The 19158-nt window shown below is 33.8% G+C and overlaps 1 protein-coding gene across 1 annotated transcript; it reads right to left on the minus strand.

The window, feature by feature from the left end:
- Positions 1–1034: 1034 nt before the first annotated feature.
- Positions 1035–17406, minus strand: LOC112047843 (alpha-1,3-mannosyl-glycoprotein 4-beta-N-acetylglucosaminyltransferase A). The gene is made up of 11 exons (XM_052890784.1): positions 17289–17406; positions 15727–15839; positions 14795–14909; positions 12854–13062; positions 9899–10011; positions 7568–7796; positions 6992–7204; positions 4420–4527; positions 3650–3846; positions 2287–2506; positions 1035–1289 (listed from the first exon to the last, which is right to left on the minus strand). The coding sequence occupies exons 1-11, from the start codon at positions 17404–17406 to the stop codon at positions 1251–1253; spliced, it is 1674 nt and encodes a 557-aa protein (XP_052746744.1). The 3' UTR covers positions 1035–1250.
- Positions 17407–19158: the final 1752 nt, after the last annotated feature.

A 19158-nucleotide genomic window follows, 5' to 3' on the forward strand; every position in this document is an offset into this window, starting at 1 on the left:
GATTAATCAATTTATTTTAAATATTTCAGAGTCTGTTTTTTATGTATGGACCGGACCGAATGTAATTAGAATATTATGTATACGTTTTATGTTCCTACAATCAATTTGATCATAGTTTAGTTATTGTATATACAGCAGTAAATATTTTTATTTTTCGATATTTTAATATTAACTTTCTACCTCCATGACCTGATACTATTATTATGATATACCACTAATTAAAACTTAAAGTTCGCTCGCAATTATAGTTCTTCATCTATACTTGATAACCTCAACATTTTTTTGTCACGGTTAATAAAATGCACTCTAACAAAAAAAATGTTGTTGATTCACAATTCCCAAATATCTTTGTAAGAACTTAATCAACGATTTTTAAATAAAATGTTAAAAAAATATGGTATGTATTCAAAAAAGTTCGCACGGTGTTTTTTTTTCACACAATCAATGAAATTTATTATTTTTTGTGCATATTCATAATAATAGTACACAAATGTTTTATCCCTATTCAAATTATTTCATATAAACATACTAATTATTTACTACACATAAATATTTATTATTCTAGAATTTTGTTAAACCTCTATATAATATATTCTTCCTATTTTAATTAAATTTCAGATAAATATACTTATTATTTACAGTGCATAAGTAAGTATGTATTACTAGGTATATAGATTAATATATAGAATTTTGTATTAAAGGATACCATGAAATATTAAACTCCCTTAATATTTCGAATTCTTATTTCAATTAACACATATGTACCCTGCGATGTTCATGGTATCATTCGCATGGACCTACCTATATATAAATTTACTGGAGACTAGAGTCAGTATAAAAATCACTGCTCGTCTCATCCATGACGGTAAAGTAGCTGCTATCCATAAATCCATACTGATACCCAATAATAATAATCAATAGATATACCATTTAGATACACTAGTACCTAAATATCTTATTATATCATAATTTTATAAACCACAAGTAATTGATATAATATTATCGAAATTGAAGTTAATAACACTTTAGGGTCATCTAAATCTAAATAAATAATATCGATATTTTAATATCGGATTTGTAATTCTAACACCAAGCATCAACAATAATTATATGATAAAGACGTATACATTATAATGAATATAAGTAGATTTTCGACGTCCAATGAGCTCGCTTCTTTAATTTGGTTTGTGCATTAAATTTATGTCCGGTGTATGTTTCGAATATCGAACATGAGGTGTTTTTTCTGAGATTCAATTCTTCTTTGCTTGATCGAACGTCTTCAAACCGATCTGTAATGCAACAAGTAAATATAATCAATACATGTTATTGAAATATTTTAATACGAAATATATAGAACACTAGCGGACGTCCATGAATTATCCCATCCTTGAACCTGTTGCAAAATTCGTTCTTACGAGTTAGTCTACTATATACCTAAACTATCTCCCTGTCAAATTTCAACAATTATTAAAACTACTTTTACCACTAGAAAGCCACGTTATTTCTCTGAGTGTCATAGTATTTTCACAGGAACGGGAATTACGTGGGTGAAACCATGGGGCGTTATATTAAAAATAGCAGCTAAAGTTCAAATTTAGTACCACAATAAATCGGGATAATAAACTGAAAATGGAATAAAAAATGCTAAGAAGCTTACAAAATATTTTCGGAAAAGAAAACCGGCTCATTATAACAAACTATACCAACAGATTACGAAAGCCGATTAGACTACAGAACGTTGTAATACTCGTCTTGTTTTATAAAAATGAACTACGTCTGCAAAAGAATAATGATCTAAAAGCTTATTGATAGCTAACCAACTTAATCTATACTAATATTATAAAGAGGTAAAGTTTGTCAGGATGTAAATTTTTCTATAACTTCAAAGTTCGGCAACCCATGTTAGACCCTTATAAGTACAGTGGCCACTATATATATGTATGTATTTATGGGTAATGGGATTTAGGAAGACATCGAAGATAGAGAATAAGCCTGCTGGACCTTCAGAACCTGCAGAATGTCCAACAGGATTATTCACTATCTTTGACGTACCTATGCTAGTTGACACATACGAAATTTATACAAATATAACATACAAAATGAAACATTCAAACTTACAAAACTTCTCATATAAATTACTTGGATAGGAAATGTTAGAAAAACGTATTATAACAGAATATTCTCCAAAATTATTGGTATGAAGTTCTTTTTATTCAGAATTAAATAAAAAAATGTTTATTTTTGGTTTAAAACTTCGATTCAACAACTCGATCACTAGAGACTCACCTCACTAAGCACAGTCCAATAGTAACTCTCCTTTTGCACGCGTAAACGAATCGCTAGCAGTGGACCCACGCTGCGTTTCAGGGTACCTTCAGCTATGCCAAATTCATCAAAACTATTAACAGCAAAGAAATTCCTCCTACGGTTCGCCGGCAGCACTTCGACCACAGTGTTATAGAACTTATCAGAAACATGCTCGACGTTTCCACTTCGGAACGTGTAACTGGAAAAAAAAGTTGATATTTTTAAATTTTTTTCATTTCAGTTTTAATCATCAATATAGTCAAGTAATTCCGGCTCCACATTAGTGCCTTGAAGCTCCGTGAAAAAGCGCGAACCTGAATGTGGACGGTTTTCGCGTGGTTCACGCACGTTCACAGTTCCCCGATCAGAGTTCACGGCGCTCCCGCTAGTTCACTCCGGAATACGAAGCTACAAAGTTATTGCTGCAGCAGATTCTACGTCCATTTCGCGGGTTTCAAACGATTGTGAGCATCCCGTGAATGTGGCGGGCATGGACTCGTGCCGTGAATTCATGGCGAGAATTCGCGCGTGAATTCACGGCATTAATGTGGTGCCGGCATAACATAAGGTAATAATCCTTATTGAAGTGTACGCAAGCTTATATAAAAAACGTATATATGCTTCGCACTGAGTTCCTAGTTTTTTGGCGAGAACTGACTGGCTAATAAATAATTAAATTTAAGAATGTTAATTTATAATATATATTAATTATTATTATTATTATTATTATTATTATAACCATAATGGGGTGACCTAGGAATATTTTTTCCACTAGAAACTACAAGGGGAATAGCATTTTTATCTAGAATTTCGAAATTGCAGACAATAATCAATAAAAAATTTCGTGCATAACATTCTGGAAAGTGAGATAGACATTGTATAACAACTGCAGTGCGACTATCAACTTGTGTTTTACTCTGTGCAAACAGAACTTATTTCAATATAGGATGTCAAATATTGTCCTACTGCGCATTAATGGCGTCTGTGCTCTCTTTACGTGTATATATATATATCAGCGTATATACAAGTCCGTTGGAATCTAACCATATTGCCTATTGCCTCGCTTGCTTTTTCATCAGTTTTAAATACAAACAAAAATAATCTTTTGAACACGAAAATGGAACATAAAGACGTATTTTAGTTATTTTGATTTTAATACAAAATAACTGAACCGATTTTCATGAATATGAAAGTGGACCAATCTGGAAGTAGGTTTTGTTTTTCATATTTTTCTAAATTTGTTAGTAAATGACGAAGTTATGAAAACATTAAAAAAAAGCAAAAAACATACGCGTCGAACTGAGAACCTTTTTTGAAGTCGGTTAATTAAAATAGAAATTACCTTTCAATAGCCGTTGGTTTTGCAAACCAAAAAACAATGGTATCACCTTCGTTCGGCTTAATGCCCCAGAAATAAGTTTTGCCTTCATAAGCCCTTTTAATAGTGTGATCAGCATGCTCCTTTATGTCACAGAAAATACGCTTAACCGGTGGATTGTTATGGGCATAGAAAGTTGGTAAAGCGCCGAAATGGGGATCCTGAAATATTATATGTAAAGTAATATTTATATATGTAATAATAATAATACAATGTATATAAAATAATTTAAATGTTGAAAAGTTGGAGGTGCATGCCCCGGATGGGATTCGAACCCACACCCTCCGGAATCAGAAGCAGAGGTTCACTGGGATAACACGGCTATCATGTGCGTTTAAAGAAATTAAATATTACGTGTCTCAGACGTTGGACGTGCATACCAGAGAATTTTCTTAATTCCCTGCGTGTATGAAGTCTGCCAATCCGCATTGGCCAGCGTGGTGGACTATAGGCCTAATACCACTCTTTCAGAGAGGAGACTCGAGCTCAGCAGTGAGCCGAATATCGGTTGATGATGATGATGTAAAATAATATAGACATAACTGCAGATTTTAATAATAATATCTTAGAACAATAATATAATTCTCAATTTAGGTACTGGCTTATTCAAAGCGCATACTCATAAGTGCTAATATGTATAAAAAGTTTGAATTAAATTATTTTATTTCCAAGTTTCTAAAATTTTTCAAATTTATTTTTTTTAATTTCTACTTATAAAAATGAAATTCTAATACCCTTAGTTTCTGTATTTTTCCTTGCAGCGACGAATATAAACCGATGTGTTGAAACAATGATGATTTATATTTAGGACGTATTTGCAACTTAGATTTTCCACAGTTGCTCTGAAATTGTAAATAAATAATATTTTCGTTAACAATGCAAGAATGTGGTAACAACACACGTCTAAAAATTAATTCAGCAAACAACACAGTCATCCATTATAACTATACACCTACTTCAACGTGATCAGTTGGAGAAAATATGATACTCTTATTTTTCGCTTTTTATTTTAATAGGTAGGTATGTTTATATAACCCCCTAATAATAGGTACCCTAGGTAATATCCTAGGTAATTAATTATAAGAATGTTCAGCTATTAATTCTCAAATAATAATACCCCGTGAAAGTCAAATTTTTCGCAAATCCTTTCTTGTTGATAATTGGTAGAGATAATTAATCCGCTTAGATTATGTGAACGATGAATATTTGATCCCTATTTTTTTCCCTTTTTAATTATTTTTTTTAATTCTTTTTTTATTGGCTATCCAATGGTCGGAGTAAAAATAAATAAAATTCATTTTCCATCAGGTTATTTATATTCATTAATTCCTATTCCCATTTCATGCATTTTTGTTTAAATTGCAACCACCTAATTCCTTTAACAAAGATTCTGATACATACATACTTGTTGTCACTTCTTGTGGAAAATCGCATGAAAATACAGTTCAGTAGTTTTAAAGTTTAAACAGATAGACAGAGAAACGGACGGACAAAGGACTTTGTTTTATAATACGTATAGATATTACGGAGTGAGTCCTTCGCAAAGTGCTACAATGCAAGAGCTGTAAAAGAGTCAAAGAAGGCACTCGCATCGAATTTTTCACTTACTAAAAATATGGCAGAGGCAACAATATGAACCCACTCGATGCACTAAAGTTGTTCGTTGAAGTCAATTCCATTTTTAGTTGCTGAAAAGTATGATATTACATATTCTATACCAACTTCTCTGCTCCTGAGAATTCGATATCCAGCTGAGAATTTTTACGGAATATTTCTTGGAAGAAAGAAAATCTTAGTACCTATTTCTTTCCATCAATATCAAGTAGGATGCTTTGCGATCCGTCCGGGTGTAGGAATTTTATAATAAATTCAGCTTTCTCTGCTTATGCTGATAAAGATTGATTTTCAAAATCATACTTCATTTATTTCAAGTAGGCTTTGTTTACAAGCACATCTTAAATCTGTTTGACTATTTTTAAGACTACACCGCCGGTTTAAAAAAACTGATACAATCCAAACATCTATTACATTTAGATGCTGTAATTTCCTATTTGCTAATTAAAATAAATAAAGAAATGCGAAAAAAATTACTGAAACATTTATTTAACAAAACTAGTGAAAATAAAAAATACTGCGCATATACGCAGTATTTTTTAATTATAAATAAAATATAATTATTAAATAAATTGCCGATAAAGAATAAAAAAAACACTAGATAAACTAAGATGTAACTTATTGGCTTATTCCAAAAAACCTTTTATCTAATATAACTCGAAACTCGATAGAACTTGTCTGATTTCGGAGTCACACAAGTTACAGACAAAATGCCTGACTGACTATTCGTTGTATTGTTTATTTTATTTATTGTATGCATATTCTCATGATTACCGTTTCTTATTCTGTTTCTGTTTATTTTTTTAGTAATATTTGAACTTTGCTCAAACTTGAATTCTGTAATTAGATGCGTAAGTCTAAATAGAAGGCTATATAATTTTTTAAATAGGTCAACAAATGACAGAATTATCGCTGGACATACATAAAAAACAACATACATACAGCCAAACGTAGAACCTTCTCCTTTTTGGAAGTCGGTTAAACAGCACGGAAATGCCTACAAACCAGCCGTCTAGTGTAACGATGATTTAAATGTTAGGTACGCTTTATATAAAAAAGAGAAATAATACTGTACATAATACTTCTCGTTTTTATATGTTAAAAAGTAACTATAATGTAATGCGAATCAAACTCGGCTGGGCAGCATTCGGGAAACTTCGTGATATCTTTTCGTCCGAAATTCCTCCATGCCTCAGCCTTCGAACAACGCGTGTTGCCAGTGATGACCTATGGTTTCGAGGCTTGTTCGGTAACTATGGGCCTCATAAGAAGGCTCAGAGTCACACAGCGTACGATGGAATGAGCTATGCTTGGAGTAACTGTGCGTGATCGAATCAGAAATAAAGAGATCCGCAGGAGAACCAAAGTCACCGACATAGCTTAACGAGTTGCGAAGCTAAAGTGGCGATAGGCGGGGCCCAACGTTCGAAGAGCCGATGGACTATGGGATAACAACGTGCTGGAATGACGACCCCGCACTGGAAAGCGCAGTGTTGATCGAACCCCCAGCAGGAGGACTGACGACTTCAAACGAGTCGCAAGGATTCAGGCGGCACGGATGCAGGCGGCTCAGGATCGTGATGTTTGGAAGTCCCTATAAAAGGCCTATGTACTGCAGTGGACGTCCATCGGCTAATATGATGAAAAGAAATGAAGATGAAAATTTAACTTTTAAAAAACCTCTATACTTACTGCAGATTTGTCCATACTGCAGACACGATTAGCTAAGAAACTCTCCAGAAGCCAATCAATCGGCAGGTTCTTATAAAACAGCTGAACATAAGTGATGAAGTGTATAAGATCTGCAGATCTAAACAATTTTCCGATTCCACCAACGTGGCAAAATTCTACAAAGTACCAGTTTGGTGTTGAAACAGATACAGCGGCCGTGAAGTGTTTAATTTCCTGAAACAAAAGGACAACGCCTGAATGTTTTTAACGCGCATTCGGTACTTTCAAAGAAATATATTCTAATATACAATGTTTAAAGACTATTCTAATAAGAAAATGCTTTACGAGTATTTCAATCTTTAAAAGCCTCAATAGCTCAACGGTAAGAGTGGTTGGACTCATCACCGAGGGGTGGTGGTTTAATCCTCACCCCCGTTGTAGTACCCACTCCTAGCACAGTCTTTCCCGACTAGTTGGAGAGGAATGGGAATATTGGTCATATTACAAAAAATATGGCAAATATTCTTTTTAAAAACAAAAAATAAAAATCTAAGTTGACTTTTATGATTGTAAAACAAGTTAATATTATTTTCATACCTGCATATACTTATTTTTTGCGATAACATCGTCTTCCAGCATAAGATAAAAAGTGCCTTTAGTTTGCGCATAAGCCATCAAATATATTGCATCGAGGTTCTGTTTAGTACGCCATTTGACTCTCTTGAAGGAATCGCCTAAAGTCAGTGGTATGTTTTGAAGATTAGGATAATATGAAGCGGATGGAGATATTATTTCTATCAGACCACTACCCACATGTTTTGGAAACCTAGAAGAATAAAAGATATATTAACACAGTTATAAAAAAAGAATATAATTATAATTTTAGGTTTTCTATATTACTAAATGTCAGATTAAAATGGAAGGGTAAATATGAACAAAAGTCATTCGAGGCGGAAGAAAATTTCGAGATAGATGTATATATTTTCTTTTCCAAGACAAAATAATAACTTAAAAACTGTAAGTGATGTAATAAATTTGAAAAGAGATCCTTTAAGATAAAACATTTCGTAAAAATATATTATTTATAAAACTCTGGCTTAAATGCAAATAATACAATGAAAAAATGGTTTTTCCCAGCCGGTAAAACACTGACGCATCGCCGCTATGCACGAATATTTTTTCTTTTTTGAGCATTTGAAGTTTAGATTTTGAAAATTTATGTTATAATCTAAACACTTAAGGAAACCAAGTTCATATTTTTTCTTCCACTCTAACAATTTCTCTTAAGAAATCGATGTTTGGACTAGGCTACGAGCACAAGGGTGTGTTATATATTAATGAAGTTGCATGTTACTTCTAAGAGCCGTGATAGCCCAGTGGATATGAACTCTGCCTCCGATTCCGGAGGGTGTGGGTTCAAATCCGGTCCAGGCATGCACCTCCAACTTTTCAGTTGTGTGCATTTTAAGAAATTAAATATCACGCGTCTCAAACGGTGAAGGAAAACATCGTGAGGAAACCTGCATACCAGAGAATTTTCTCAATTCTCTGCGTGTGTGAAGTCTGCCAATCCGCATTGGGCCAGCGTGGTGGACTATTTGCTAACCCCTCTCATTCTGAGAGGAGACTCGAGCTCAGCAGTGAGCCGAATATGGATTGATAACGACCATGTTACTTCTGATTCTTGATCCACTTTAACATTATTGATATTGATAATGTAGATATTCCACTGTAGTAGGTCTTGTACCGTAATGTAAACCGCAATATACAGCTTTGCAGTTGTTTGCAGTTGCAACTTCAATATCATACACTAAACTCACTCATTTTACTAAAAAAAGCTTTTAAAAGATTCATATCAATTTCTTACATCGTACGAAATGAATCTTGTGATGAATTTATTTAAAATTATAACACTTAAAACATATATTCATATCAAAAGAAATTTCACACTAAATCCACGTTTTTTTTTTCTAAGTTGAGAAAGTATTGTATAATGTACGTCATTATAATATTATTTTGTTCAGATAATATATAGTACTAGCTGACGCCGCGCGGTTTCACCCGCGTGGTTTCCGTTCCCGTAGGAATACGGGGATAATATATAGCCTTCCTCAATAAATGGGCTATCTAACACTGAAAGAATTTTTAAAATCGGACCAGTAGTTCCTGAGATTAGCGCGTCCAATCAAACAAACTCTTCAGCGTTATAATATTAGTACAGACACCTAATTAAAACTGATGACTGCGATCAGATCTGCGATGTATATATTATGTATAAAGATTTTTTTGGATTGTTGACTGACTGACTGAGTGACTGTTGTTGTTGTAGGTTTATTCTGTCATATATACTGTCATGATGCAGTTTATTATTTTGCATTCAAATATTTTAATGATAAAACGATACTAATATTATAAAGCTGAAGAGTTTGTCTATTTGTTTACTTGAACACGCTAATCTCAGGAACTACTGAGAGATTTGAACAATTCTTCCACTGTTAGATAGCCCATTTATCGAGAATGGCTACAGGCTATATTTTATTTCCGTATTCCTACGGGAACGGGAACCACGCGGCTTAAACTGCGCGGCGTCAGCTAGTTGATAATAAATGGATAAATAGAGATGAACATTTTGTAAATAAGTTACAGAAAATCGATACTTAGGTACTAAGAAGAAGATTTAAAAAGTATAAATACTTTTTAAAACTACGTCTTTATCTCTTGTATTAAAACAACCAGAGATAAATATTCCTAACCATTATTACCTTACCTACACTATGAGACATACCAAACGAAAAATTATTAATTAAAAACAAATTTAACACATTTTTAACCGACTTCCAAAAAGGAGGAGGTTCTACGTTCGGCTGTATATATGTTTTTTTTTTTTTTTTTTTTTCCTAATACACATAATAGTAATATCACACTTACTTTGTTTCAACTTGCCTAGCGAGGTTGAGAACATATTCCAAATCAGTTTCTCCAACAAATATAACGATAAGTGTATTGTTCAAGTCCGCTGATGTCAATCCATTGATTAAATGCTATAAAAATAACTAACATTTAATAACAATTCTTAATTCTACATTAAATAAGAGAGAATGTATATACCTATTTCCTGCAAATAACGAAAATCCGAACATCACTGAGGACTATGACAGAGCTATAGAAGGTTTCAAACTACCGATTATTACAATTAAAATATGCAAGGGCAAATATTTAAAAATCTAAAAGATATTAAGTTTATAAAGTCTTAGGAAGCCGCAAAAGCAGTAATGGGAATTCCCCAAAGCCATAATATATTATATTTACTCAAACGATATTAAACGTCCCCAGGAGCATTATAGGTTGTTGGCAAAGTTGCTTGTTCTAGCAACTTTGTATTAAAAATATTATCTCGTTAAATAATTAGACAACAGATCTTGGTAGGTAAATAGAATTAGTCTTTATAGTGGCCGTATAAAAGTTTTAAATATTTCATCATCATTAAATCCTCAGTAGCTCAACGGTAAGAGCGGTCGGACTCATCACCGAGGGGTGGTGGTTCGATCCCCGCCCCGTTGGTCTATTGTCGTAGCTAGCACAGTCTTTCCTGACTAGTTGGAGAGGAATGGGAATATTGGTCATATTTAATACATATGGCAAATATTCTTTTTAAAAAAAAATTAATAAATAAAAAGAAATCAAAATCAATACATAAATCAAGTGATCGGAGTCGCGCGCTTCCTCTAGTAATTAATAAATTTGTGAGGCGACTTTTTCATGTAAGGATAATCTAATAATATCATTATGATCCCTACACACAGTGACGTGCACTTCATACATGCATTAAAGTACTGCATACCCTAAGAGTTGTCTTCATAGAGCTTATTAAATACAGATTTATACCCTGATCGACAAGCTTATGTACGCCACTGCCTACGCATATAGTTTATTATTTATCTGCTAACAAATTGTTCATCCAATTAAAATAACAACTGTTTTAAGACGAAATATGACAAACGAGCACGTAAAGATTAATGTAAATTGTAATGTGTTTCAATGTTTATTTGAAATTGTTTATTAATCTGAACTTCACCACTTTTTAGTATAAAATTATGTTGAATGTATACTGATTCTGATAGATTATGCTACAAAACAATGGTCATCACGTAATTTGTTGGCTTCATTTATTATTTTCATCATCAAACTTTATACTTTTATTTGTATACAAAGACTCGTAAATTACGTTTTATTGGTATAAATTTTCTTTCATTCATTAATAGATAAATGATGTTCAAATATAAAATCCAAATCATAAATGGACATATTTTGTCTTAGTACCTACACATTTATAACAATATAAAACATCAGATTTTATTTGAGACTTTAAAAGCAATAGGAAAGCCACTAGGAAATGTAAAATACATTACAAATATTTTTACTTCGAATTGACGGCACGGAATGGAATGTTCCATTTCTATTGCAAAGAGCGCATACCAATGCCTGCAGTTGATTGAGGTTTCCAATAACGAGAAACAATATTATGTTGGCATTCAAATTAAAAGTCGCAATACATATTTTAATTAAAATTTTGTTTTATTTCCGTATCCACTGGAAAAGCGCAATCAAGAAAGTCAATCAATTCAATTACAATTCGTCGAACAACAGACGAGTAAATAATAATAATACAAAAACAACTGAGAAGAAAAGCTTGCCGTATAAATAAAACTATGAAACCTTTGTAGTTACGTAAAGTTTTCTCCTATAGTCTATCAGAAATAGACACCCATCTGTTTAATAGAAGAAAAATATTTTATATGAAGTTTGGTAAAATGACATTGAGAGTAGGTTTCGAAAAATATCAGACAAGCATTGAGATTTTATGTAACAGTAATCATCCGGTGCCTACAGGTGGATATCACATTGGGTAGTTGACATTTTGGATTTTTGAAGCACGTTAGTTATGTTTAATATATATATATATAGTAAATTAAAACTGCAACGTTTTAACATAAATAATTTTAATATTAAATCAACTTTAAATATAAACTAACTTTAAGCTTTATTTTCTGTCAATCTCTCTGTTTTAAGTGTTCAGTATCTTTACGTTCAAAAGTGTTACTTTTGAAGATAAAAAAATATAATTTTGAAAATAATGACAATAATAATATTAAGAAGTCAAGTAAAACAATTATAATTTATCAATGAGTTCTCACTCGAGATGTTGGCGAAGATACTTAGTTACCCCACTACCCTACCCCTACTCTACCCTTACCCTACCCCTACTCTACCCTTACCCTACCCCTACTCTACCCTTACCCTACCCCTACAATATTTCTACCTTACCCCTACTCTATCAGTTACACGTTACAGTATTATTTATATAGTAGTTTGCAAAACTACTGGACACTGAATAGAAACCATATAAAGTGACTAAAAACAACACAACGGAACATGGAAAGAAACTTCTTAAACATAAAATTGATTGAAAGGGTGCCAAATACCCATATTCGACTAAAAAGTAAAGTGAAAGACGTAGGAAAAATAACAAAGTCGTTGAAATGGAACTGGGCAGGACATATAACAAGAATACCAAATGACAATTGGAGTAGTGTAACAACATCGTGGTGCCCAAGGGATGCAAAAAGAAAAAGAGGCAGGCCGATTAGTAGATGGAAAGACGATCCGATTGCCTTTGAAGGTACCTACTGGACCCGATCAGCTATGGAAAGGACACAGAGGAAGGGGGAGGCCTTTGCCCAGCATGGGATGAAATTTAACTTTATAGCATGTAATAAATATTATGTAATTTAGATTGTAAAAGGCTTAGATAAATAAATAAGTTTGCAAAACAGTGATAGCATTTTTAAAGTAACACATTGAAAATTAAAAACTAAAGCTTACCGTTAGAGTTATCATTAAATAACTCTCTTTGTCTCTCTTCACGGTGGGTATACCGATGACTACTTCAGATAAATGTCTCTCTCCCTTCAAGTGGTAAGCAGGCTGCAGACTGTTCGGAGAAGCCATCAGATGAGGGAGTAGTTGGTACAAGAATGAGTTCTTCATCAGGGTCAGAGTTTTCGTATGCAATCCGGAAGCCGCTTTCATGCCTGTTCGTAAACATTACCTCATCATGTCATAACATAGCTAGATAGAGTATAAATATTATAGTCAAAATAACAAAATTAAAATCACATTAACTGTAATTATTCGGTACGCAAGCATTAAAACAGTTTTACATTTAATAAAAATACACAGCAGTAGTAAGTATAGGAAATAGCTCTATGTATGAATTCGCATATTAAACAGAGCTTTCGCTTTTAATAGCTGATTATAGGAATATATAAATAGATACAAATAAAAAAATAAAGTTCGCACATAGTAAATGCTATAAACGCACCTGAGAAATCAAGAAAAATTAACAAAAAGAAAATACTGAAAAAAAATTTAAAAAAATCTAAATAAATAAATGTAACTACTTAAACAATACACGCATCGCTAGCACCAAAGTAAGCGTAGCTTGTGACATGGGATCGCGAAGATAGCTGATTTTTATAATAAACACTTATATATTACATAAGATATACATTTATTATAGATAAGACATACATTTATATAATGTATAAACACATCCAAACATAAAATAATGCATGGACCCACCAAACGCTTCAATCCGTCGGCAAGCTTGGGGCGACAATGTTAAATTGTCTAAGTACTACTATAAGATGTCAATGATTAATGATAGTGACCGAAGGCTTAACGTGCTCTCCGAGGCAAAGGGTATCATACCACAAACTTTCCAACTCCAGGCTGAGATTTGTTAGTGAAAACTTAGTATTTAATAGTCCGACCCAGGACTCGAAGCTAGAACCTCATTCTTGACCAAAATCGAAAGCCACAGGCTAGCCATTGGACCAACGAGGCAACAATAAAAGGTATTAATCATCTGGTATATTCTATACTAATGAGGTGGTAAAGTTTGTGGTATTGTAGGGGATAATCTCTCAATCTACTGAACCGATTTTGAAAATTCTTTTATCATTAGAAGGTTACGTTTTCTGTGAGTATCATAGGCTATATTTTATCCCCGTATTCTCACGAAAAGGGGAACTATACGGGTGAAATCGCGGGGCTTCGGCTAGTACAATATAATTTACAATATTTTATCAAAAGTAGTATTAGAATTTATTCCGCCCTCATTTATTACTATTTAAAAAAATACAGATTATAATACAGCAAAACGCCGAGCGTATTCATTATATAAGGTAAATCGATTTTTCAAGCTTTAAAAGTTTGACACACATAGTTACTCACTGTAATGATTAAATGTACAAGGGTGCGGCAAGCTCGCCACAAGTTAATTCAATTAGCAACGGACGCTTAACGCTTAAGAAAGCACGATATCTCGCTTTAAAAAAGAAATATGGAGATATTTTTGAACAATTCCTTAGTGATTACAAATTTTTGTGGCGGATATTGCATTCTTCGCTGATAACGCGAGCGATTTAATAAAATAATTTAAAATGTTAAATATGCGCTTCTAAGCTATGAATATTGTTTAAAATACATGGTAAATATTCAGTACATACACGAAAATGTTTACAGAAAACAAGCGATAAAAATACACATTGAACACAAAGTTCTCCTCCACTACTATTTCTATTTCCAAATATTGCGTAATGGATTACCCGCTACGGAGGCTATTTATTAAGCAAAAATAGTATTTAATAAAAGTACTTGCGGATCAACATGGTGTTAACAAGTCCAGCAGTGAACATCCATCGGCAAATAATGATAATGATGATGATGATCGTGATTCTAATGATGAGTAAAAGTTCGTACCTGTAAGATTTTTCAATAACGCCGTAACTTCTGGTGGAAGGATGATGTGACGGAATTTGTTTTTCACCACACCATGTTTGAACGAAGCATTGTTTCTTGAACTGTATATTTTGTTCTGAAAATAAAATTTCTTGTAGAATGATATTTTAAGTGGTAGGGGTGGAGGTTCGATCACACATAACAATATTTCCCAACTTGGAGAGGAACTTGTCGTTTGATTTTTTTTTTCCAAAAAACCCAGACAGTAATACCTCGTTGTTTGGTTTTTCTTTTTATTTCAATACGACCAAGCGATTCTTTGAACAAATGCCGTAGTACTTTTCTTTCTTCTTTGGAATCATAAATAAGTTTAATATCGTATAAATTCTTACAGTATTACGTTACGACAAGATAGTAACTAGCTGCAGTCAGCAAGCTTATATCAATTTAGAAAATATAATCTTTCCTTTCTTCAAATTATACTTTCTTCCTAGAAATTCTCAATAGCAGTCCGAAGCTGGGAAAAGGGCGATTTGGGACTTGCAGCCACTTGTAGAGCATTTGCAACCTTCGGTCTCGAGCATATTTTTTTTGAAATTTTGTTAATTTTTTTTTTTAAATTTTTAACAATATAAATAAAATACAAAATGTAATACAAAACACTATTAAAAATTTAAAAATAAATAATTTAACCCTCCTGCTGCTGAGCGGTACCCAAGCTGCAGTACCGGTGGTCAGTTCTGCACTGTGAGGAACCTCCTCACACGTGACGTCTTAAGAATCACAGCCTTCTGTATCCGACCATTGATCCAGTAGTTAAGCAAAAGCTTCTTAAGGTCTCAGGCATTATTATTGACGTTTAACAATGATCTTTTACATTACATTACTTAATATATCTATTTTATTTATAATATTTTGAAAGGAATACCTGTTTGGTGTTAATTAATTATTACCTGTAGGGTAATTATATCCTCTTGTCGCGCTTGGTACAGAGATTCTATAAAACGCAAACGAGAACTCATGTCTGCTATAATTTTTTCCATCGAATCTTCATGGGGAAAGTGAGCTGTAACAAAAAAGAATGTTATGATCTCATGTTACTTGCAGCAGTGCTTTTCGTCTGGATCATTAAGTTGCTACCATTTGTAAAGGACTTTATGAAACTTTCTAATAACATTGTTAATTTATTTAAATTGACTATCTGACCCAACAGTCGTTGTCCTGCCGTATATTACTATCTATTTTTTTATGATAAATGCGGCTAGTCATGCCACATTTCATCAGTCATGCAATCAAACAATCGACGAGTCTGCTACTAATTTCATCTATATTCGTAAAAGGTAGGTATCAGTTACAATCCCATACAAAATTACCTATTTAGGCTTTTTTCGAGATTTCAACTGTTTTACCTACCTCTCTTTATTTTTTAACGTCTGCTGTATAAGAGTGAACAATATAAATAGGTCACACGTAGTGTAGGGTTCTTGAAGCGTTTGGTTTTTCATTAAAAAAATATTTCTTTAAATTAAAAAAAACAAATTTGTTTATGAAATTTAAAAGAAGATCAAGGACAAAATTAATAATTAAAAAATTTTAAATAAGCTGTTATAGTTTTAAGGTGTGTAGTACTTGGGTATTTTTTTCGTGTATCCATAAACGTTGAGCTGGCAGAGGGGGGAACTTTTGACTGCAACAAACATAAGCACTTTAAACCTGAATATTGCACAGATTCCTGAATCAAGAGATAGTAATACCGACGATAATTTTTAGAAACATATCCAACAACATTTCACACTCATTCACACATATTTGAAGGTAAATGGCACCGCCGTCTTATGCTATGCTGGAGTCTTTGGGGCACAAGAATTTGCCTAGCCTTTTGGATAGAAAAAAAAAGCGAATTATACTAATTTTTTTATTAGGTATGACCATTTATAATAAGTAATCAAATACAGTAATATGTCATTAATGATCTTAGAATTCTGCTGGTTTTTTGGTTACGATAATAATTTCAGAACAGTTTGAGATTTTGTTGAGCAAAATCTTCTATTATGTTATCTTCTATATGTATGGAGTCATGGTAGCCCTGTGGATATGACCTCTGCCTCCGATTCTGGAGGGTGTGGGTTCGAATCCGGTCCGGGTGATGCACCTCCAACTTTTCAGTTGTGTGCATTTTAAGAAATTAAATATCACGTGTCTCAAAAGAAGGAAAACATCGTGAGGAAACTTGCATACCAGAGAATTTTCACAGTTCTCTGTGTGTGTGAAGTCTGCCAATCCGCATTGGGCCAGCGTGGTGGACTATTGGTCTAACCCCTCTCGTTCTGAAAGGAGACTCGAGCTCAGCAGAGAGCCAAATATGGGTTGATAATGATAGTCAACATTTTAAAGGATATTGTCAGTCCTATGGTACGACTGACGGTAGACGGTATTGGTCATTGGTGAAATATCGAATCCGTAACATTAGATTACCGCGGTGCTGGAACGAAATAATAGATCAATTAAAACTGACCATTACCTAACCCCTCGGCGATAACGAGCAGGTTACGTTTCGTTTTAAATCCTCTCCATGTTACGTGAACTTGTACACATATGAATATTCTCTTTTGTGTTAGATATCCAATGTTCATGTTTCATTTGTCTGTCTACCATACTAGTATAATAAAAGTAAGTCTGTCCGTCTACTTTTATAATACAGCTAAACCAATTTGAATGATTTTTGAAGAGTTTTTAGAATATATAAGCAGGTAATGACAATTTTTTATAAAAATAACTTGTACATTTATGAAAATTGATAATGTGATTGAAGATTTATTGAAAGTCCACCCTAAATCCTATAACTTATCTCACTCTTGCGTAAAGCGGAACATATTATGTGCCTCAAGTACCTCGGCCGCCGTGATAGCCCAGTGGATCTCTGCCTCCTTTTCCGGAGGATGTAGGTTCGAATCTGGTCAAGGACATGCACCTCCAACTTTCCAATTAAGAAATTAACCCCTCTTTCTGAGAGGAGGCTCGAGCTCAGCAGTGAGCCGAATAGGGGTTGATAATGATGATGACAGGGGCGTAGCTACCGTTGTATCAGCCATATCAATGATACGGGGCTCTTGGACTACAGGCGCCCCTTAAGTATAAAAGCAAAAATTTGTAAAATTTGATCCACTCTCACTTAATTACTTGCTTAAGCTTTTTTTTTATTCTTTATAAGTTAGCCCTTGACTGCAATCTCACCTGATGGTAAGTTATGATGCAGTCTAAGATGGAAGCGGGCTAAACTTGTTAGAAGGAGGATGAAAATCCAAACCCCTTTCGGTTTCTACACGGCATCATACCGGAACGCTAAGTCGCTTGGCGGTACGTCTTTGCCGGTAGGGTGGTAACTAGCCACGGCCGAAGCCTCCCACCAGCCAGACCTGGACAAATTAAGAAAATCTCAATCTGCTCAGCCGGGGATTGAACCCAGGACCTCCGTTTTGTAAATCCACCGCGCATACCACTGCGCCACGGAGGCCGTCAAAAAGCGTCCAAAAATTGGAAACATCCTACGTAGGTTAAGTCATTGTCATATTTATTTTAAGCGAGCATTTTTATTTCTTTTATAAAAAATCTTTACCATTTATTAGATGGGCCCCCCAATTAATTTAGATACGGAACCCCTGCAAGGAACGCTACGACACTGGATAATGAGTACCTCGGAAACGCGCAAGTGTAAATAATCTTATCCGGACAGGCAGAAAAACTCTGCTGAGAGGACGTCAAGTCATTGGCCGTCTATGGGTGGATGCAGGGGTGAGGTTATTTTTAGACGTTAATTAGCGTAGGGTGTATCAATAACATTGTTAACAACTGGAAACAAATCCTCTTCTATAACAACTTGCTTTTTCTTGAGTATTTATTTCATTCGAACAGTAAATGTTATTCACGTTAATTATTTCCAATTCAAATTCATTTAGTTTGCTCTTTCATTCCATTTACCGGACGCCCGCGACTTCGTCCGCGTGGACTTTGTGTTTATATACAGTAAAATCTATTTCCATTCCAAATTTCAGTCAAACCGCTTCAGAAGCCGCAGCGTAAAGGAGGATCAGATATACTTACTCACTTACACACACACAAACTTTCGCCTTTATAGTATTAGTGTGATTATAGAAAGGTAAAGTTTGTGTGGTTGTGTAGGGTAATCTCTGGATCTACTAAGCCGATTATTAAAATTCTTTCACCAATAGAAAGTTGCAAAGTCAAAATTGCTTTCACGTTAGTTGCGAGTGTCATAGGCTATGTTTTTACCCCGTATTTCCACGGGAACGGGAACTACGCGGTTGAAACCGCGGGGCGTCATTTAGCGGCATTTTTGTGTCTTTTAAACATTTTGTATTATCTCC

Source organism: Bicyclus anynana, chromosome Z (genome assembly GCF_947172395.1).
Source record: "Bicyclus anynana chromosome Z, ilBicAnyn1.1, whole genome shotgun sequence".
In the NCBI taxonomy this organism is placed as follows: Eukaryota; Metazoa; Arthropoda; class Insecta; order Lepidoptera; family Nymphalidae; genus Bicyclus; species Bicyclus anynana.